The 19,654-nt window shown below is 43.9% G+C and overlaps 1 protein-coding gene across 1 annotated transcript in view; it reads left to right on the forward strand.

The window, feature by feature from the left end:
* Positions 1-19,654, forward strand: part of kcnh3 (potassium voltage-gated channel, subfamily H (eag-related), member 3) — an 856,837-nt gene that overhangs the window by 423,196 nt on the left and 413,987 nt on the right. Inside the window, exon 4 of the mRNA XM_041200258.1 lies at positions 12,853-12,858. Coding sequence (XP_041056192.1) covers positions 12,853-12,858 — 6 coding nt within the window. The remainder of the gene's footprint in view (positions 1-12,852; positions 12,859-19,654) is intronic.

The raw sequence follows: 19,654 nt of genomic DNA on the forward strand, positions 1-19,654 counted from the left end.
GTGTCACCTGCCATGTGCCTCTGACACAGAACCCTGAATGGGGGGGGGGTCACGGAATAATCACATCCCTATAAAATTCTGCCATCTTGAGAGTGAATAGTATCTACCACTTGAACACAACCAACACCAGTCCATTCTATACTGAATCTGTGACCACTGATATCAGCTGAATAGCAGGTCCCACGGCTCTAGCCACATCCCATAGGCCCTGAGTGACCACAGGTTCGGCACTGGAAGGTCCCTTCCAATCTGTTGTCCCTCCACCCTCTGCCCTGATCCCGCCACCCCCAACTTTCCCTAATTCTATCATAAATTTCAGAAATCTCCTGCATGGTGACATCATCTGCCACAATTGATTAGCAATGGTTTTCCCAATGCACATGGGTCCCAGTGAAGTACTCCAATGCAAGTTATGCTCAGCATTACAGGTGTGGAGACTGGTGCAATTATCAGTATTTTATGCTGATCCAGGAAATGCATTTTTTTAAATACTTATCTCTACCTACAGTTGCAGCTTTCTTGTTTGAAGTGCTCTAGGTAATTCTGCATTTGAATTGGAATCACATAATTGTCAGAAGCACACCATACTAACATATATCTTCATATTTCCCAGCAGAGTAGTTCTCTGATTTTCCTTCCTCGCTACAGCATAAATCCACCTCCAGATACACAATGAATAATTCAGACTATTTTCCTTCAGGAAATAGAAATTTAAGAATCATAGTATGTCTCAGATATCCCAGTTAACACTAGTGGAAGCTCACCATGTTCAAGTGTGATATCAGTTCTTAAAAAATGCAATTCTGTTCAATCCTATCAATTCTTTTTCCATTTTACTCATATTTACCATTCTAGAAATGCCACCACAAGGCTGATGGGCACCTTTTGTCCAAGTGGAAATTATACACATGTAAATCCTCAGACATGGAGAGCAAGGCTCAGCTGAGGCATGTTAGATAGACTCAAATGTGAATTGAAGGATTTGGTCAATTTAACTCATGGTGCGCATTCTTGTGAGAATCCATTACGGCTTGGGGCCAAATGTAGCTTGGATTTTAATGACCATTTATCCCTCTCATAGGAAGGCGTAAAGGTCAAAAGAATCCAACTATAAAGAGGCCATGGCTAAAGTACATAAGCAAAATGCTCCAAAGACCTCTACACATTACAGCTGAGAGTTTCAGGCTATACACGGCTTAATGGAATCCAAACTGATACTTCAGTACAGTACCAAGGGAACGCTACAATTCTGGGAATGTCATCTTTCAGATGAGACATTGGGCGCAAATGAAAGATCCCATAAATATTTTCAAATAGAGAAGGGGTGTTCTCCTGGTGTCCTGGACTACATTTATTTCTCAACCAACATCACTAAAACAGATTATCTAATTGCTCCTTGTGGGGCTTTGCTATCGACAAATTGTCTAATGAGTTTCCTTACAATACAACATTGGCTACATGTCAAAAGCATTTGCTGCAAAGAGCTTGGGGAGCCCTGAGAGCTGGAAAGGCACTATATAAATGCATCTTCTTTTTCTTTTTTATTCATTCATGGGAATTCGTTTTTCTCCTGTTGGCTTGTCCCTGATTTTGCTTTCTTTTCTCCTTCTGTTGAAATGTTTCAATTTTGCATTTCCTTGCCAATGAGTCCTCCGCATCCTCTTCATCTGATTCAGAGATTTCAGGGTCTTCAGGGAGCAAGGCAAGGGGGGACAATATGGTGAGAAAGCCAAAAAGTTTCACGCTGTTTGGTGAGCTGCCTTCTTGAACCACTGCAGTCCCTATGGTATAGGTACACCTACAGTGCTGTCAGGGAGGGAGTTCCAGGATTTTGACCCAGCGACAGTGAAGGAACAGCAATAAATTTCCCAGTCAGGATGGTGAGTGGTTTGGAGGGGAACTTCTAGGTGATGGTGTTTCCATGTGTCTGCTGTTCTTGTCCTTCTAGATGGTAGTGGTTGTGGATTTGGAAGGTGCTGACTAAGGAGCCTTGGTGAGTACCTGCAGTGTATCTTGTAGATGGTACACACTGCTGCCACTGTGCGTCGATGGTGGAGTGAGTGAATGTTTGTGGAAGGGTTGCTCTGTCTGGGTAGGTGTCAACTCCTTGAGTGTTGCTGGAGCAACACATCCCAGCAAGTGGAGAGTATTCGTCACACTCCTGACTTGTGCCTTGTAGACGGTGGACAGGCTTTAGGATGTCAGGAGGTGAGTTACTAGGATTCCTAGCCTCTGACCTGCTCTTGCAGTCACAGTATTTATATGGCTAGTCCAGTTCATTTTCTGGTCAATGGTAACCACCAGGATGTTGTTAGCGGGAGATTCAGCAATGGTAATGCCATTGAATGTCAAGGAGAGGTGGTTAGATTCTCTTTTGTTGTAAATGGTCATTGCCTGGTACTTGTGTGGTGCGAATGTTACTTGCCACTTGTCAGCCCAAGCCTGGATATTATCCAGGTCTTTCTGCATTTGGATATGGACTGCTTCAGTATCTGAGGAGTCGCAAATGGTGCTGAACATTGTGCAATCATCAGCAAATATCCCCACTTCTGACTTTACTTTTTTTCCATACTAAAAAGTCAGCACCAGCAGACAGAATCCTCATGCCTTTCTTCTGGTATCCTGCAAAATGGTTTGACTCTTGTTTATTTGAAAGGAACGAGTAAACAATATACACAGCTTTATTTTTTACAGCCTCCAGCTACACGTTCCGCACAGCATTCACAAGCAGTTTTGTCTCTGCCACTGTGACTGAGAGTGTGATTTGAGTTCCTGAAGCTGTGGGAAACATGCCGCTCATCTTTCAATGGAGCAGGGCAAACCCAGCGAGGAAAGGGGTTATCCAGTTAACATTGTCTTCAATCTTTTAAGCAAAACTCCTATCTGAAAATTCGTTTTTCTCCTGTTGGCTTGTCCCTGATTTTGCTTTCTTTTCTCCTTCTGTTGAAACATTTCAATTTTGCGTTTCCTTGCCAATGAGTCCTCCGCATCCTCTTCATCTGATTCGGAGATTTCAGGGTCTTCAGGGAGCAAGGCAAGGGGGGACAATATGGTGAGAAGGCCAAAAAGTTTCACGCTGTTTTGTGATCGTTTGCTCCACCCGTCAATGCCAGGCCACATCTGCTACCACCGCACATCAGGGACTTAATTTCAAAGCTTTAGCATCTCATTATAAGCCCTGCTCGCCGGATTCATCCCCCCATATCAAACTTACCACCCGTGTCAGCGTGACTTCAGAACAGCATGCTTCACAACTGCCTTTAAAAGACATGTCCCCAGCGACTACTGCTTTGAGGGGAACTCGGAGGTGAGTGCATTCAACCTTGCGCAGCACTCAGGCGCATCGCCAGTAGGATATCAAGGAAGAGGCAGCATGCATTTGCGGGCAGCACAAGCAAGTCACTTTTTCCAGCTGGCTTTCAGTGCAGCGCCAGGGCAAGGACTCCTGTGTGTGTCAGGCTGGGGCAAGGCAGCACAGGCTGAAGGAAATACACAAGCACATGCCGGTGGTGTGGGAGTTGGGGGGAGGGGGTGTGAGGGAAGAGGCCAGGCGCTTGGAAGAGCTTGTTAAAAGTGAGCAGTTTTCCCCAATTGAGACTATTCAGCTGCAGATCCATTGACATGCTTGGAGTTGGGCCCCAAAAGCTTTTCTGCCCACTCATGCAACGCAAAAGCATGAGTGCCACTAAATGCTCCAGAACTTTTCACCCCTTGGGTGCAGACTGCAAATTAACGTATGCTTGAGGAGGCAGCAGAGCAACTGACCAACTGGACAAGTTGTGAAAGGTGGCCATGGTGCAGTCACTGGTGGAAGCGCACACAGGCCCTTGCAATGTCTTTATTAAGTTTTGGAGCAGTATCCATATGGTTCAAGCTAACAGCGCAGCCTTGTGGTGCAGGTTAGGAGAATGCCTGCGCTAGAGCTGACAGCACAGCATGCAGTCCAGTGGGCAAAGCTGCCATCAATCGGTCAAGTGCAGTGGGGCAGAGGTGGATGGAGCTTCAGACAGCCAAGAAGCGCACTACACACTGGCCACCCAGAAGGTAAAAACAGTTCAGACCAGTACTTTTATTTTCCAGTTTTTACCGGTGGTCCATTTTAAGATATACAAGACCTGTTCAGATCAGTATTTTTACTTCCCAGTTTTTACTGTTTTTTTCATTCTGGCCTTCCAAGTCTCTCTCTTTGGTTTACAGGAAGAGAACATCAGGATTTTGGAGCCTGGTGATTTAGCGATATACCTCACGGCTTTCAGGGAACTGAGAAGAAGAAGAAGAGAGCGACAGAGGCGTCTGGCTCGATAAAGGGAGGAGCTAGACCCAGCGTCAATATACGGCACTTGTGATTCTTGCAGATGACTGAGAACCAGTGTCACTGAAGACTACACATGTCTTGGAAACTGGTCAGTCACACATGCCACCTGCTGCAGGATTTGGCACCATGGAAGGCATCTATGGCCAGTGGCAGTGAAAGTGACCGCGGCACTCAATTTTTATGTCAGTGGCTCCTTCCAAGCCTCCATGCACAAGCGTATCCACGAGGTCATGGGCCCCATCTTCGCGAAGGCACAGAACTTTGTGCATTTCAGCCAGGATCAGGAAAACCAGGAAGCAAGAACACTGGGATTTGCACAGATCTCTGGTTTCCCACAGGCGCAGAGTGCCATTGACTGTACTCACGTGGCACTTAGATCTCAGTGGCAACAAGCAGTCCAGTATACATCAATCACAAGAGCTTCCACTTGCTGAATGTTCAGCTGGTGTGCAATCACCACAAACACATCCTGCAGCTTTCCGCATGATTCCCAGGGAACGTCCACAACTCCTACATTCTCAGCAGGTCTCAGATCCCTGGCATCTTCCAGGGTCCACAGAGGCTGCAGGGTTGGCTCCTCAGGGACAAGAGCTACCGCAGAGAACGTGGCTGATGTCACTCGTACGGCAGCCTCAGACTGCAGCAGAACAACGGTATAACAAGGCTCATCCTGCGACCCAGACTTTGGTGGAGCAAATGATAGACGTTTTGAAAATGAGGTTCCGGGGCCTCGACAGGTCCGGTGGAGCACTGCAATACAGACTCCAGAGGGTGTCGTGTATCATTGTTACTTGTTGCATGCTCCACAACCTGGCGCTACAACAGGGGGAGGAGATGGGAGAGCTGCATGTAACCTCCAATAGGAGGACATTGAAGGGGATGACAGTAATGACTTCCTCGAAGGTGAGGATGCCAGCGATGGGGGCATCGCACAGGCCAAGTGAGGCAGGCACACTCGGGAGGCCCTCATTACTACATGATTCATGGAGGATGATGACGAGATGCAGTGAGGACAGTCCTGACATCCTCACATTGTACCTATGAATGTTTGACTCCTGTGTGGCTGATGGCAGCGCAAATACCCTCAATGCTCAGGCTCATGTCATGGAGACGCAGCAGAGGCCTCAATAGGCACTTGATTCCAGGAGCGTGATGACAACATGCAATGAGGACACTCCATAGATCTTCACATAGCCTCTGAGAATGTCTGAATCCTGCCTGGCTGAGGGCAGCTCACTTGTGCTCTGTGATCAGGGTCATATCACAGACACGCGGCCATGAAACTTTAAATGCACCTGACCCTTTGTCTGCCTTCAGCACCTGACCTCTTCAGGAGCACAGTGTCACTGGACAAAGATGCTGAAGAGATGGAGCCCAGCCCCACCTTTAAAGGTGGTGAGAGCACACAAACAGAATGATGGAACTCTGTGATGCCTGCCCACGACATTCTGGCAGCAATGACAAATACCATCGAGGTACAGGCATCATTGTGTCCAGAGATTGTGAAGCAGGACCATCAGTTTGGCCTGAAGGTTACACACTGCACAGGGGAGAGGCCCTGGACTGAGATACCTGCCTTTATCTTGCGCAGAAAAGCTTCATATCTGAGTGACATAACACTGCTCATCAGAACAAGGAGCTATAGGCAGGGAGACATTCTTGGAAGTTTATTTATAATAGTGAAAATTATGTACGAGCAATTAACGCCCATGCCCAGGCTGAGCAACCAAATCTTCTTGACCTTCCTAACCCTGCCACTACATCTTGGTGCTCCCCCGACATCCACAGCGGAGGTGGAGGCAGCCTGCTGACTGCTACACCCTGTCTGTGATGACGTTGACAGGCATTCTCCAGAGGACCGAGACCTGGAGGGCCCCAGCCTGCTTGCAGGGTCATGCTGTGTGCCAGCTGCAACTTCCTCGGCCTGTTGAGCTGGAGCTGAGGGGGTCACAGGAAGAGGTTATTTGGATCGGCCGGACATTCCTGGAGTCACTTGCGTGGATGGCCCTGGGGTGTTGAGGTGCTGGTCCTCCTCCCTATGGGCGATCGATGACCCCTGACTGACTCCTTGAGGAGAAGGGGAAGCTACAGTGATATCAAACTGCCCTGCACCCCTCTTGCATTGAACTGGTTGAGGCCAATTACGGTGTCAGCGATGGAGTTCAGCCTGCACAGCAATGCAGGTCCGATGTCCTGGACCAAGGTGTACATGGCTGCTGCACATCCTACCTTGGTGTGTTGGCATGCTGGCACTATCACCTAGGACTGAAGGCGGATGGACTCCTCCATCGTGCCTTGCAATCTGATGAGGGTAGCGGACATCCCTTCCTTATGTTCCCGAGCTTGCCTTTGCTGCTGCAGCAACTGAGGTATGACCAAGTCCAAAGGCTCCTCACCTAACTTGGACTCAGCAGATTTCTGGCCTCCAGCAGTCCGCTGAGTGCCAGAGACCTGGGAAGTGCCTGCCACTGCCTGCTGTGTTTGAGACAGTGTGATGTGCTCACCAGATTGTGATCCCGAGGCTACTCAAGAACTAGGTCCCACTGAGGTTTGTATCTCTGCGCTGGTGGGGGTTGTGGGTGAACACTATGATGGATCTTCAATAAGGGTGTCATCAGATTCTTCTCTTGAGGTGTCTTTGGGGCTTGAGTCAAGGATCTGGCTAGTGGACCCACTCGGATATGCCTGGGAATGCAAGGAGAGATAATTAGAGCATTGTACGGGACAGCGGAACAGAGGAACTCCCTCACACCATGGTTGTCTGATGGATGTTGAACTGCTGTATCCTCACTTGGTTGAGCACTGCTGATTTCACTGTCAGCACAGGGACAGTCCAGATTGTCACCAGCCATCTGGATAACTCTATTTTCAAAGTCTGTGAGGACCTGGATGACAGGCATTTCTCCACCAGTCTGTGACTTCTCCCTTCTGTTGTGTGCCAGCTTGTCCTGCATGAAGGCAGATGGAAGAGTGTAAATGGGATGCCTGGAGGCCGGATGAGAAGAATGTCTGGCATGTGTGGATGGTGAGTGGTGCCATGGATGGAATGAGGACACGATCCTCAGGGCGGATGAACGTGTGCATGAGACAGTGAATGGTGATGTCCCTCGAACCGGCAGCGAGTGAGGATCCTGTGGATGTGTGATGGGTTTGTGAGTGTGTGAGTTGAGAGTGATGAGAAGAGTGACTTACCCTGGCGGAAGGGAGAAGTTCACTCATCCTCTTCAGCACCAGGTGGCTCTCCTCTTTTGCAGGGTGTTGGCACTGACCACTGGATTGGTGACCTTGTTTGCTGGTCTTCATCCAGAGCCAGGGTAGAGGACTTCATGGCAGGCCTCCACTGTGCCCAGTAGGTGCCTGAGGGAGGCTTCCCTAAATTCAGGGATGACATCTTTTCTTCCTTCGGCAGCCATGACTTTGCAGCAGATTCTGATCCCTTAGGGAGTGCAAGAGTATTAAGTATGGTGCCCGGATTATTGAAGGCCTGAGGTGACAGCAGGGCAGGCAAAGTAGAGGTTGCCCCGCCAGCGATTGGAGTGTTTCCCGTGGATGCATTATTAATGAGGCAGAATATGCCGGGAATGGGACGATGTGGCATGAAAACTCACCATTACAGCCTGCAGGTAAAACAACTTTCTTCATGCCCACTGCCACACTTTGTGCAAATCTGGGATGATTCCGCTGTAGGGAATTTTGGAAAATTAAAACCAACGCATCAACAATTTCATTAGCCACTTCTTTCAAGACCATAGGATGAAACCCATCAAGACCTGAGGATTTGTCAGCCCGCAGCTCCAACAATTTGCTCAATACCACTTTTCTGGTGATTGTAATTTTCCTGAGTTCCTCCCTCCCTTCCATTTCCTGTTTTACAGTTATTTCTGGGATGTTACTCGTATCCTCTATAGTGAAAACCGATGCAAAATGCCTGTTCAATTCATCTGCCATCTCCTTACTTTCCATTATTAATTACGATAAAACCAATGCTCACTTTATTAACTCTTTTCTTATTTAAATATCTAGAGAAACTCTTATATCCACCTTTATATTTTTAGCTAGCTTTCTCTCATACTCTAACTTTTCCCTCCTTATTAATCTTTTTGTCATTCTTTGCTGTTCTTTAAATCTACCCAATCTTCTGACTTGCCACCCATCTTTGCGCAATTAAATGCTTTTTCTTTAAGTTTGGTACTGGCTTCCACTTTTTTTGATTAACAACAGATGGTGGGTTCTCCCCTCGGAAGTTTTCTTTCTCATTGGAATGTATCTATTCTGTTTATTCTGAAATATCCCTTTAAAAGTCTGCCACTGCATCTCTATGGACCTATCCCTTAACCTCATTTGCTAATTCATTCTAGCTAGCTTTGCTTTCATGCCCTCATAATTGCCCCTATTTAAGTTTAAAATACTAGACCTGGAACCACTCTTCTCTCCCTCAAACTGAATGTAAAATTCAAGCATATTATGATCGCTGCTACCTGGGGTGCTTTTACTATGAGGCTATCAATTAATCCCATCTCATTGCATAGTACCAGGTCTAGTATAGCCTGCCCTGTGGTTGGCTCCTGAACATGCTATTCTAAGAAACTATCCTAAAAACATTCTAGTTACAACCAAGGGGCCAGTACACCACTCCCACAAGTGGCTTTTTGCCATTATTATTTGTCACCTCAACCAAATTGGTCTTTGCCTCCTGAGCAACATTGGTCACTAGGAATGCAATAGCAATGCTGAAGCTCAACATTATTAAGGTGTAAATGATGGAAAGTATGGTAAATGGCATATTCCCATATTTACCCTAAAATTAACATGCACCTGCCCAAATATGGTCATGCATGTTTGCGGCCACCACTCATCACCTCCCCCAACCCCGCCCAGAAACCAACCCTGTTGCTTTTAGTGGAAAATCCCAGAAGTGGCAATCGAGGTCAGAGAGTTTATGACTTCCTAACGCTTCACTCACAATCGTGTACCCAGAAAACAACGTAAAACAAATGCTAATTTAGTGGAAAATCCTGCCCTCTATTTCTAACTTGTGAATATTTGTAAAAGACTCTCATAAGAAAGTTGGTTTTACAAAAACGTAGAGACAGCAAACTGGAAAAGATCCTACTATGCAAGCTGTGAATCAAAGACATCGTTACAGGGAGATAATTTTCATTCATGCAAAACATTCCTATGCACTACAGCTGCAATTAGAACATAACAGAAAGGAAGAATCAAACCTGTAATCAGCTGTGCCCTTTGTCAGCTCTAACTGACAATGAAGAAGCAAGAAGTAGAGTTGGCTGTGGTTACTGTGGTTAGAGCACACAAACAGGCCATTCGGCCCATCTTGTCTATGCAAGTATTTATGCTCCAGTCGAGCCTCCTCCACCTCATGTAACCCTCTCAACATGCCCTTCCTTCCTTCCTCCCTTATGTACTTATCTAGCTTCCCATTAAACACATCTATTTGTCTCAACTACTCCCTCTGGTAACATTCCATACACTCATCACTCTTTCAGTAAAGAAGATTTTTCCTGAATTCTTCACAGATTTATCAGGAACTATTTTACATTTATGGCCCCTAATTTTGGGCTTCCTTGCATGTTCAAGGTGATGTTTGGATATCTTTAAATGTTCAGACTCACTACTGATTCTATTCTTAGCATGCCATGTACTACAATCAAGTTGCATTTATTGGAAATGAAATGGTCTTTACCTGATGATCAGCTAAACAGAAAAATTAATATATAAGGAACAAAGCTAACTGAGAGATGTGGGTGACAGCAAAGCCACAACAGTGAAGCTCAATCAGTTTGAGCACTCATGCCTAGCCAAGATATGATTGAAGTCACTCTAAGGTATATCTCCTCTTATAAAGTATATATACATCATGACATTTATAGGAGAGATGTTTCTGTTTCTCCTGCCATAATGGCAGACTTGGTCAGCTGATGGTGTCCACATCAAACTTAATAGATATAACTTTATTAATGTAAGTGTGTCAACAAATAATTACTATTGCTAATTAGCAGGTTCTAGAAGCTACATATATTAATACACAGGGCCCTGTCCTTTGCAGACAGAGAGAACAGGTGCACACATTGTGCCTTTTTCAACTAAACAGAACAGGCGACAGCCATTCTCTGGTTCATTCCCCTTGGCAATGCCTCTACTTGCCAACCAATCATCCCAATCAGCACGCTCTTCTCATGCAGCACAAATTGTTGTTACCTTTACATTTGGTATTCTTGTGAACTGTCCTGATGAGTCAAGGTGCAAAGCTTCGACAACGTGTATATTGTTTCTAAGTATTCATGTTCTGTACTGTTAAGATGATTATTAAATAAATAGTACTTGGCTAGAATATTTCTAGTATCAACTTTTCCACTTTACCAGGTCTAAATTATTGTGGCAGGCGCTGGTTAACGTGCTAAGACATAAGCTTCCTAAATGTGCTATCATAACACAGTCAGCAACTGTTCAAAATATCAAGTCAATGACAGTTAAAATATCACCTAAAAGACATTTGCACAAACGTATTAACAAGTGCTCTACCCGAGCAAGTCAAACCAGCTGTATGTATAAAACCTCCCTGTTGAAATAGTGAAATTGACTAACTGACAGAAAATGGCATGCCTATTTCCCAATATACTATACACTCCCATTACACAGAGGTCAGCACTGGCAGCGCAAATTCAAAAACATCGCCTAATAACTTGTAACATGTCTGGGATTGTGTCATTCATACTTGTGCTAAGTGGAAAATAAAATGTTTCTGGCTCATTAATTCTGCATTTGGCTTAACGAGCCTTGCTGCAAGTGAAATATAGTCTAATAAAACATGTCAATAATTTGTTAGCTAACTGCAGTAAAATAACTGCATCAAACAGTTGTAATTAAGGGATAGGCACTGATGTACAACTTCATATTAGAAAGCTGCAACTGTGATGACTCAGTGCTTTAGCTGCATCTCATCCAATCTTGTGAACATTTGCCAGCTTAAGTGATATTGTGGTGACTTAGGGAATTTGTAAACAAACGCAGTTCCTGGGACAGTTTTCCCACACCAGTCCTGTTCCAACAACACCACCCCCACAACCTACATATGGCTGAACATCATTTTGTCCATAAACATACAAACTATTAAGAGAAAATTGAATTGTTTTCCTTGTGCCATTCATTACAATACTTTTCCAGTTTTCACAGAGGCCAATTTGTAGTCTATGGTCTAGTACCATTAACCCCCACTATTAGATTCCAAGTAGCATAAAGCCAAAGCACTGTCATGCAAAGAGCAGAGTGCAGTGGTGTGTGTACCCAAAATTGATTTTGGCTACAGTCATATATCTTTATAATAAATGATCTTGGGGAGTAAATTAATCAATGTGTTGACTTCTAGTTATTGACCCTACAGTCAGACTACAATTGATCTGTAACTTTAATTACACAAAATGTATTAGTTTCAGTAACATGGGGAGGATTTTTCCCTGGTCGGGCAGGCTTGTCGGGGGTGGATGGGGGCAGTCAGGAAACCGATTACCACCCACGGTTGGGGCCAGACCGGAATTTCACACTAGCGGGCCAATTAAATCCCGCCTAGCATGAAACGTGAGTGGCCTGCATCGGGAGGGGACGAGGGTGAGTGCGAACTTCGCACATGCGTCACAGAGCTGCCTCAGGGAGAGGAACAGTTTAAAACATCAAAACTAAAAACTTTTAAATGTCACATGAGCAGGGACATGTTATTAATTTTGGTTGCTCACCCACCCGACGAGCTAAAAATTCTCCCCATAGACATTTTGTCTTGTATTTAACTCATTGGCCTGTGACATAAAATATGCTGCTTGGAATTATTTGTGATTTAATTCAAGCTGTGATCACAGTTATTGCTTGAAACTGGGAAGATCGTTCACTGCTGGTGAGGTCAATATAGAACTGAGAAAAATTAATGAAATGTAAATCTTAAGATGTATTTCCATTCTATTTTGTTGGGTCTTTTCCTTGTTGCTTCTCTGAGGGTAAGAGGTGCTATACTTTATTCACCAGTGCCATGGAGTACCTGCAGCCAAGGTGGAGGGGAGACAGAATGAAAGGGGAAGGCTTTGGAGGAGGAGGTTTGTATGACTGGAAGAAGCTACAGAAATACAGTCAAGGTCATAAAGAGACTTAAACACAAGAATGTGAATTTTAATTTGAAGACATTGTAGGACCTAGAGCCAATGTAGATTAGCAAGGACAGGAAAGATGGATAAGCAGGACAATGTCAGGATTTGAGCAGTGGAGTTTTGGATGAGCTGAAGTTTAGGGAGAGTGGAGAATGAGATAATAATAATACTGAGTCTGAAGATAACAAAGACATGCCTGAGGGTTTCAACAGAGGATGAGTTGAGGTGGATGATGTTGCAGAGATGGAAATAGGAGGGACCAGGTATGGAGGCCATTAGTTAACTTGAGGTCAAATAGAATGACAAGTTGTTTTTATTCACTCATGGGGTGTGAGTGTTGCTGGGTAGGCCAGCATTAACTGCCCATCCCTAATTGCCCTTGAGAAGATGGTGGTGAGCTGCTTTCTTGAACCACTGCAGTCCATGTGATGTAGGAACATGCACAGTGCTGAAAAGGAGGGAGTTCCAGGAATTTGACCCAGCGACAGTAAAGGAACAGCGATATATTTCCAAGTCAGGATGATGAGTGGCTTAGAGGGGAACTTGAGGGTGGTGGTGTTCTCATGTATCTGCTGCCCTTGTCCTTCTAGATGGTAGCGGTACTGGGTTTGGAAGGTGCTGTCTAAGGAGCTTTGGTGAATTCCTACAGTGCTTCTGTGAATGTTTGTGGATGGGGTGCCAGTCAAGTGGGCTGGATGGTGTTGAGATTCTTGAGTATTGTTGGAGCTGCACTCATCCAGGCAGTAGAGAGTATCCCATCACACTCCTGATTTTTCCTTGTAGATAGTGGACAGGCTTTGGGGAGTCAGGAATTGAGTTACTCACAGCAGGATTCCCAGCCTCTGACCTGCTCTTCTAGCCACAGTATTTATATGGCTAGTGCAGTTCAGTTTCTGGTCAATGGTAACCCCCAGAATGTTGCTAGTGGGGGATTTGCAATGGTAATGCAATTGAATGTCATGGTGCGATGGATAGATTTGTAGGAGTTCCCCTTTTCCCTCAGAGACCATCCCCACACTCAAGTTTGTGACACCAGATTCACAAGTGCATGGCTTGAACAGAATGACTAGTGAGACAAGTATCTTCTGATAATTCACAATTGCTTTATTGAATAACCCACAACCTCACAGTACAAAACCCAAAATTTAAAACAACCTATTCCCAGCACCTGACACAAAGTCACCACAACTCAGTTAAAACTTACAGAAACACAGGCAAAACACCACGTCTTGTCCTGAAACCTTAAGAAAAAGCCTTCAGACCAATATCACCAAGATATGGCTGAAAGAAGTTACAAGGTACCAGCAAAAAACACCAAGTTTTCACCCCAAACCTTCACAAAACCTTCAGACCTATGATTTCAGCATTATGATTTGGCTGAATCTTACAATCCCAACATGGCTGATCTGTCTGGTGTAGAATATAGGCCTGAGTCAAGGTGACCAGCCCTGACCCTCCTTCCAACTGCAGCCCAGATACTCAGATCTGTTCTTCTTTTATTATAACTTAACTCAGACATGTCAAAACATATTTCCTTTTGTTTCAATGTCCACTTAGTTGATTCCAGACAAAGCTCAGATAAATGTCATCAGCTCCTGCTGGCTGAAGCAATATGGGATTTTCCATAGAGGATGTATCCAGACGTATATTATCACTTCTCATTGTATGAGCAATTCTCCTGCTGTTTGAGGTGGCACAGTAACAGAACAGTAACAGCACCTGGCTCCAAAGTTAACGAGGGTTTCAATGACCCTATTCCAGCACTATTGTCTGTGGTGCAGACTTTAGATCCATAACTCCTTGAGTGTATTATATTGATGATATATCCTTTGTGCCATTGTATTGGGTAATCAGACTTCTTGATTGCATTAGTTGAAGGCAGGTAATGGCATTTCCCTGGTACCATTGTTCCCTGATATCAATCAGTCAATGTCCAAACCCTTTTGATGAGTCAGTTTTATTATTAATGTCCGAATTAACCCCTTTCTGCCCAGCCCTGTACTGCTGACTGTTCAGCTTATCTTTTTTGTAATTTATAGTTCCATCATGAGGTCAAGTACATGCCAGGCAAAACCATCTTCAGCTGTTTCATCAATGACCTTCCTTCCATCATAAGGTCAGAAGTGGGGATGTATGCTAATGGTTGCATAATGTTCAGCATCATTCATGACTCCTCACTCCTCAGATATTGAAGCACTCCGTGTCCAAATGCAGCAAGTCTTCTATGATATCTAGGCTTGGGCTGACATGTGGTAAGTAACATATGCGCCACACAAGTGCCAGGCAATGACCATCTCCAACAAGAGAGAATCTGTAGGATTGGAATCACCTCCAGCTGGGAAATTTATGGAACATAATTTCAATCCCATGGACAGAGTACATTCTGCATCCTTGCCATCCTCAGTGCTTCCTCCTAGTGGTTTTCAACATTGAGGAGCACTGATTCATCAGCTGAGGGAGGGCAGTATGTGGTAATCAGCAGGAGGTTTCCTTGCTCATGTTTGAGCTGATGCCATGAGGCCTCATGGGGTCTGGTGTCAATATTGAGGACTTCCAGGGCAACTCCCACCTGACTATATACCACTGTGCTGCCACCCCTACTGGGTCTGTCCTGCCGATGAGATGGTGATGGTGGTGTCAAGGGCATTGTCTGTAAGGTATGATTCTCTGAGTATGACTATGTCAGGCTGTTGCTTGACTAGTCTGTGAGACTGCTCTCCCAATTTTGGCAAAGGCCCCAAATGCTAGTGAGGAGGACTTTGCAGATCAACAGAGCTAAGTTTTCTGTTGTCGTTTCCAGTGCCTTGTCGACGCCAAGTGGTCCTTCCAGTTACATTCCTATTAGACTTTTTAATGGTTTGATACAACTGAGTGGCTTGCTAGGCCATTTAGGAGGGCAGTTAAGAGTCAACCACATTGCTGTGGGTCTGGAGTTACATGTAGGCCAGACCAGGTGAGGATGACAGATTTTCTTCCCTAAAGGACATTAGTGAACCAGATGGGTTTTTACGACAATTGACAATAGCTTCATGGTCATCATTAGACTTTTAATTCCAGATTGTTACTGAAGTCCAATTTCACCATCTGTCCTGGGTCTCTGGGTTACAAGTCCAGTGGCAATACCACTATACCACCACATCCCCCTATGTTTGCAAGAAGTCAAATTCAATCTGAGACACTGGCTGAGGTTGGGGTTGGTACTGGTGGTATTATGACACAGCCAATGGTAAAGGCTGAGGTGTTCAAATCCCAGAAGGAAACTTGAAACAACTTTCATAACCCATTTTTGCAATTTGTATGTTTCAAGATGCAAGCTTTGATTTCAATAGTAATAAGATCATCAAGTCTCAAAAGGGTTTTATAAAACTAAATTAAACACTTAGTAATACAAGAAAGATTGTAAACACATACATACATCTACAAAATTACTATAATAACAACAAAGATCCTTTAATTAATCTGAATGTCAGTTACATCCCCATTAAGGCAACAGTAAAACTCATAGATTTAACGACACCTGGCAAAGCACAACCTGGATAGTTTCTTGCAGCTCTGGATCCTTGCAGACATACTTGAGGCTTAAAGGCTGGAGGCTTCTCACACTTGTTGGACCTTAAAATTCCTCTACCTTACACACAATCTCCTTTCTCCTTGATACACATCTTTCTCGTTGAATGCAAATTTTTCATTGTATCACTAGGCTTTTAATTTTACCTCTTCTAACAATAACATCCTTTCATCCCACCAATTTTATTAGTAAGCTGGAAAAAGATAAATACATTGCTTGCCATCTTCTAGCTAGGTGCAAGGTTTCACCCAGTCTTGAATGGTTTCTTTTAACAAATGCAAATTTACACTTTACCTACTACTGTCCTTATGTTTACCTAATTAACATCTCAAAACTACTATACATCAAAGCACCCAATTAATTTTAATCCAATTAAGATACACACATGGACACAGACCCGCTAGAACTCTAATGTGAAAAATAATTTCCAATAACATTATAGACATTAATATCTCTTCTTGACAGTGGCAAGAGTACAGAGTTTGTGATGGGATCCAAAGACAATGGATTTAATCTTTCCAATATTAAACTGGAGAAAACTGCAACTGATCTAAGACTGGTGGCCATGTTTTCAACCTCTCGTGAGGATGAGATCAAGTGCAGGCGTGCTTTAAAAATACACTCCCAAATAGTGTGTCCATCTTCTAACACCTTCAGAAGGCACAATTTTCAAAGCGACAGAAGGGAGGTGGGAGCAGGTCCAACTTTGAAGAGCTTATTAATGGCCTTGGGAAAGTCACAATGAGATTTCCAAAGCAGCGAGTGTGAAGAGCAAATGGTCTGGTGCATGTTACTGAAACCCTATTGGGTACACTGCGGGAGCTATGATATGATGATGCTGCTAATGTTGAAATAAAAGGCTTATTGAAACTGAGGTGCTCAAGTGATGGTACCAAGTTGCTTTTGCTTGAGCAGAGTGTGTCAAGTACCATGTGATTGATAGTTTGGCCACTTGTGTGTACTGTGATGTTATTGGCCTTCTAGTCTCCTGCTTGCTCCTTAGCAGGCCCCGTCATGGCAACCGTCTACCTTTGAGCATTGCACTCCAGAGCCAGTTGCCATCTCAGGCAGTGCCCGATGCCTTTAATTGGGTGCTAAGTTTGCCTCTGACCCAAATATGGGCTTTGCACATTAAAATAGCATCACATCACCAATGCTAACATTGAACAGGGTCAAGACCTGGAAATGATCTGGCTGTCAGGCTCTCAACCATGAATAGAAAATCCAGCCCTGGGAGTTAGATGAGCAGTCTGATAGGTAGTGCACAATAATGTTCATTGTGAAAGCAGTGGAGGACCCATTGCAACTCAAAGCTGGATCATTTTGATGCTCAGGCTTTAATTTGTGCTCAACAAATTAAGGGCAGCATGACATTCAATCAGCAAAATAATTCAAGGGCATGACATTCTTATTATTCCAATTTGTTTGCATCCGAGTGATGGACATGTCAGAAATATGAAGGAAGCCAGCAGAGTTAGGTTGCTCAGCTGCAGGCGGGATTCCACAGCACTAAAGTATAACTTATTTTTATTCAAGAGTGATCTGCTGTAGTTTAAACTTTGGGGGTGCAAGAATGAAATCAATGATACAATAAGATCATCACATCACCAATCACATGATTGCAACTGTGCCCTCAAACCTGATTAAAATATCATACACAAATTGGCAGTTTACCATATTTCTTTAATAGGAAACTGAAGTCACTCCCAGTCCCTTGATGCAATATTTTCAGTTAACTTTCAAGGGTTTGTGGCAGAGCTAGACTTCCTTTGTTTCTGTTTAATAAAAATCATAAGAACATAGAAAATAGGAGCAGGTCCAGGCCAAACAACCTCTCAATGCTGCTCTGCCATTCAATATGATCTTGACTGATGCTCTGCCTCAACATTTTCCTGCCTGCTCCCCATCTTCCTTGATTCCCTGAGAGACCAAAAATCTGTCTATCTCAGCCTTGCACAACGATGAAGCATCCACAACCCTCTGGGGACAGAGAATTCCAAAGATTCATAAGCCTCTGAGAGGAAAAATCTCAGTCCTAAACAATCAACTCCTTATCCTGAGGTTGTGCCCATGTTGCAATGAGATCACCTCTCATTCTTCTAAAGTCTAGAGACTATAGACCCAATTTTCTCAGCCTCTCATTATGGGAAAATCCTCTCATCCCACAGACCAATTTAGTGAACCTTCACTGTTGGCCTTCAGTACAAGTATATCCTTCCTTAAATATGGAGACCAAAACTACACACACTATTCTGGGTGTGGTCTCTCCAAAGCCCTGTACAACTGTAGCAAGACTTCCTTGTTCTTGCACACCATCCCCCTTGCAATAAGCTCTTCCAGAGTCAATCAAATAAATTAAATTAACAACCCCTTACAATAAAGGCGAACATGTCATTTGCCTTCCTAATTACTTGCTATTATCTGCATGCTAACTTTTTGTGTTCCTTGTACAAGTACATCTAAGTGTCTCTGAACATCAACGTTTAAAAGTTTCATGCCGTTTAAAAATATTCTGCTTTTCTATTCTTATTACCAAAATGAATAACCTCACACTTCTGCACATTGTATTCCAGCTGCCACCTTGTTGCCCACTTAGATTGTAAATAGCTGAGGCCCCAGCACTGTTCCTTGTGGAACTCCACTAATTACAGACTGCCAACTTGAAAATGCCTGCTTTACTCCTATTCTCTGCTTCCTGTCCATTACTCAATCCTCCAACCATGCAAATATATTTCCCCCAACTCCGTGAACCCCTATCTCACATGGTAACTTTTTTATGTGGCACCTTACTGATTTTTGGAAATCCAAAATGAACTATATCGGCTGGATCCCCTTTATCTACGTTAATACCTTAATGGATACATCCTCAAAAAAGCCCCACTCACTTTATAATACAGATCTTGGATATTGCTGTAAAGAGATACATGTTGCCAAAGTGTTTCATCTTGCACTCATCAGGATAAAAGCAAGAATGCCAAGTTTCGACTGATTGGCCAAGGCGTTGCCATGGAGAAAGCAATGGGGAACAATATGTTCCCCAAGCTCCAAGATAATTCAAAAAAGACACAAGGCTTGACACAGGCACAAGGTCTTTTTGTTTGCAGAAAACAGGTCCCTTTGTATGAATGTATGTCACTTCTAGCAAGTGTGAATGAGCCACATTATGAGCTCAACTGATTAGCTTAAGTTGGTTGTTAGTGTAGCTATTAGCACACTCAGGATTGTTCAGTCTGTGCTACCTAATTGTGGAATCACTTCTAACAGCAAGTATTTTGTCAAACATTCATATTTTTTTGAATGATGAAAAGCTGGGATATGTGTGTTCAGGGGGACCTGGTTGTCTTTTTACATGAATCACAGAAACTTAACATGCAAGTACAGCAAGCAATGAGGAGGGCAAATGTTATGTTAGCTTGTGTTACAAAGGGATTAGAATATAAATGTGAATAATTACTATAATTGTACAGGGCATTAATGAGGCCAAATCTGGAGTATTGTGTGCAATTTTGGTTTCCTTATCTAAGGAAGGACATAATTGCCCTAGAGGGAGTGCAACAATTTCACTCAGCTGGTTCCTTGGATGAGAAAATTGTCCAATGAGGAGAAATTGAGTGGACT

The sequence above is a fragment of the Carcharodon carcharias genome, chromosome 12, assembly GCF_017639515.1.
Source record: "Carcharodon carcharias isolate sCarCar2 chromosome 12, sCarCar2.pri, whole genome shotgun sequence".
Taxonomy (NCBI): Eukaryota; Metazoa; Chordata; class Chondrichthyes; order Lamniformes; family Lamnidae; genus Carcharodon; species Carcharodon carcharias.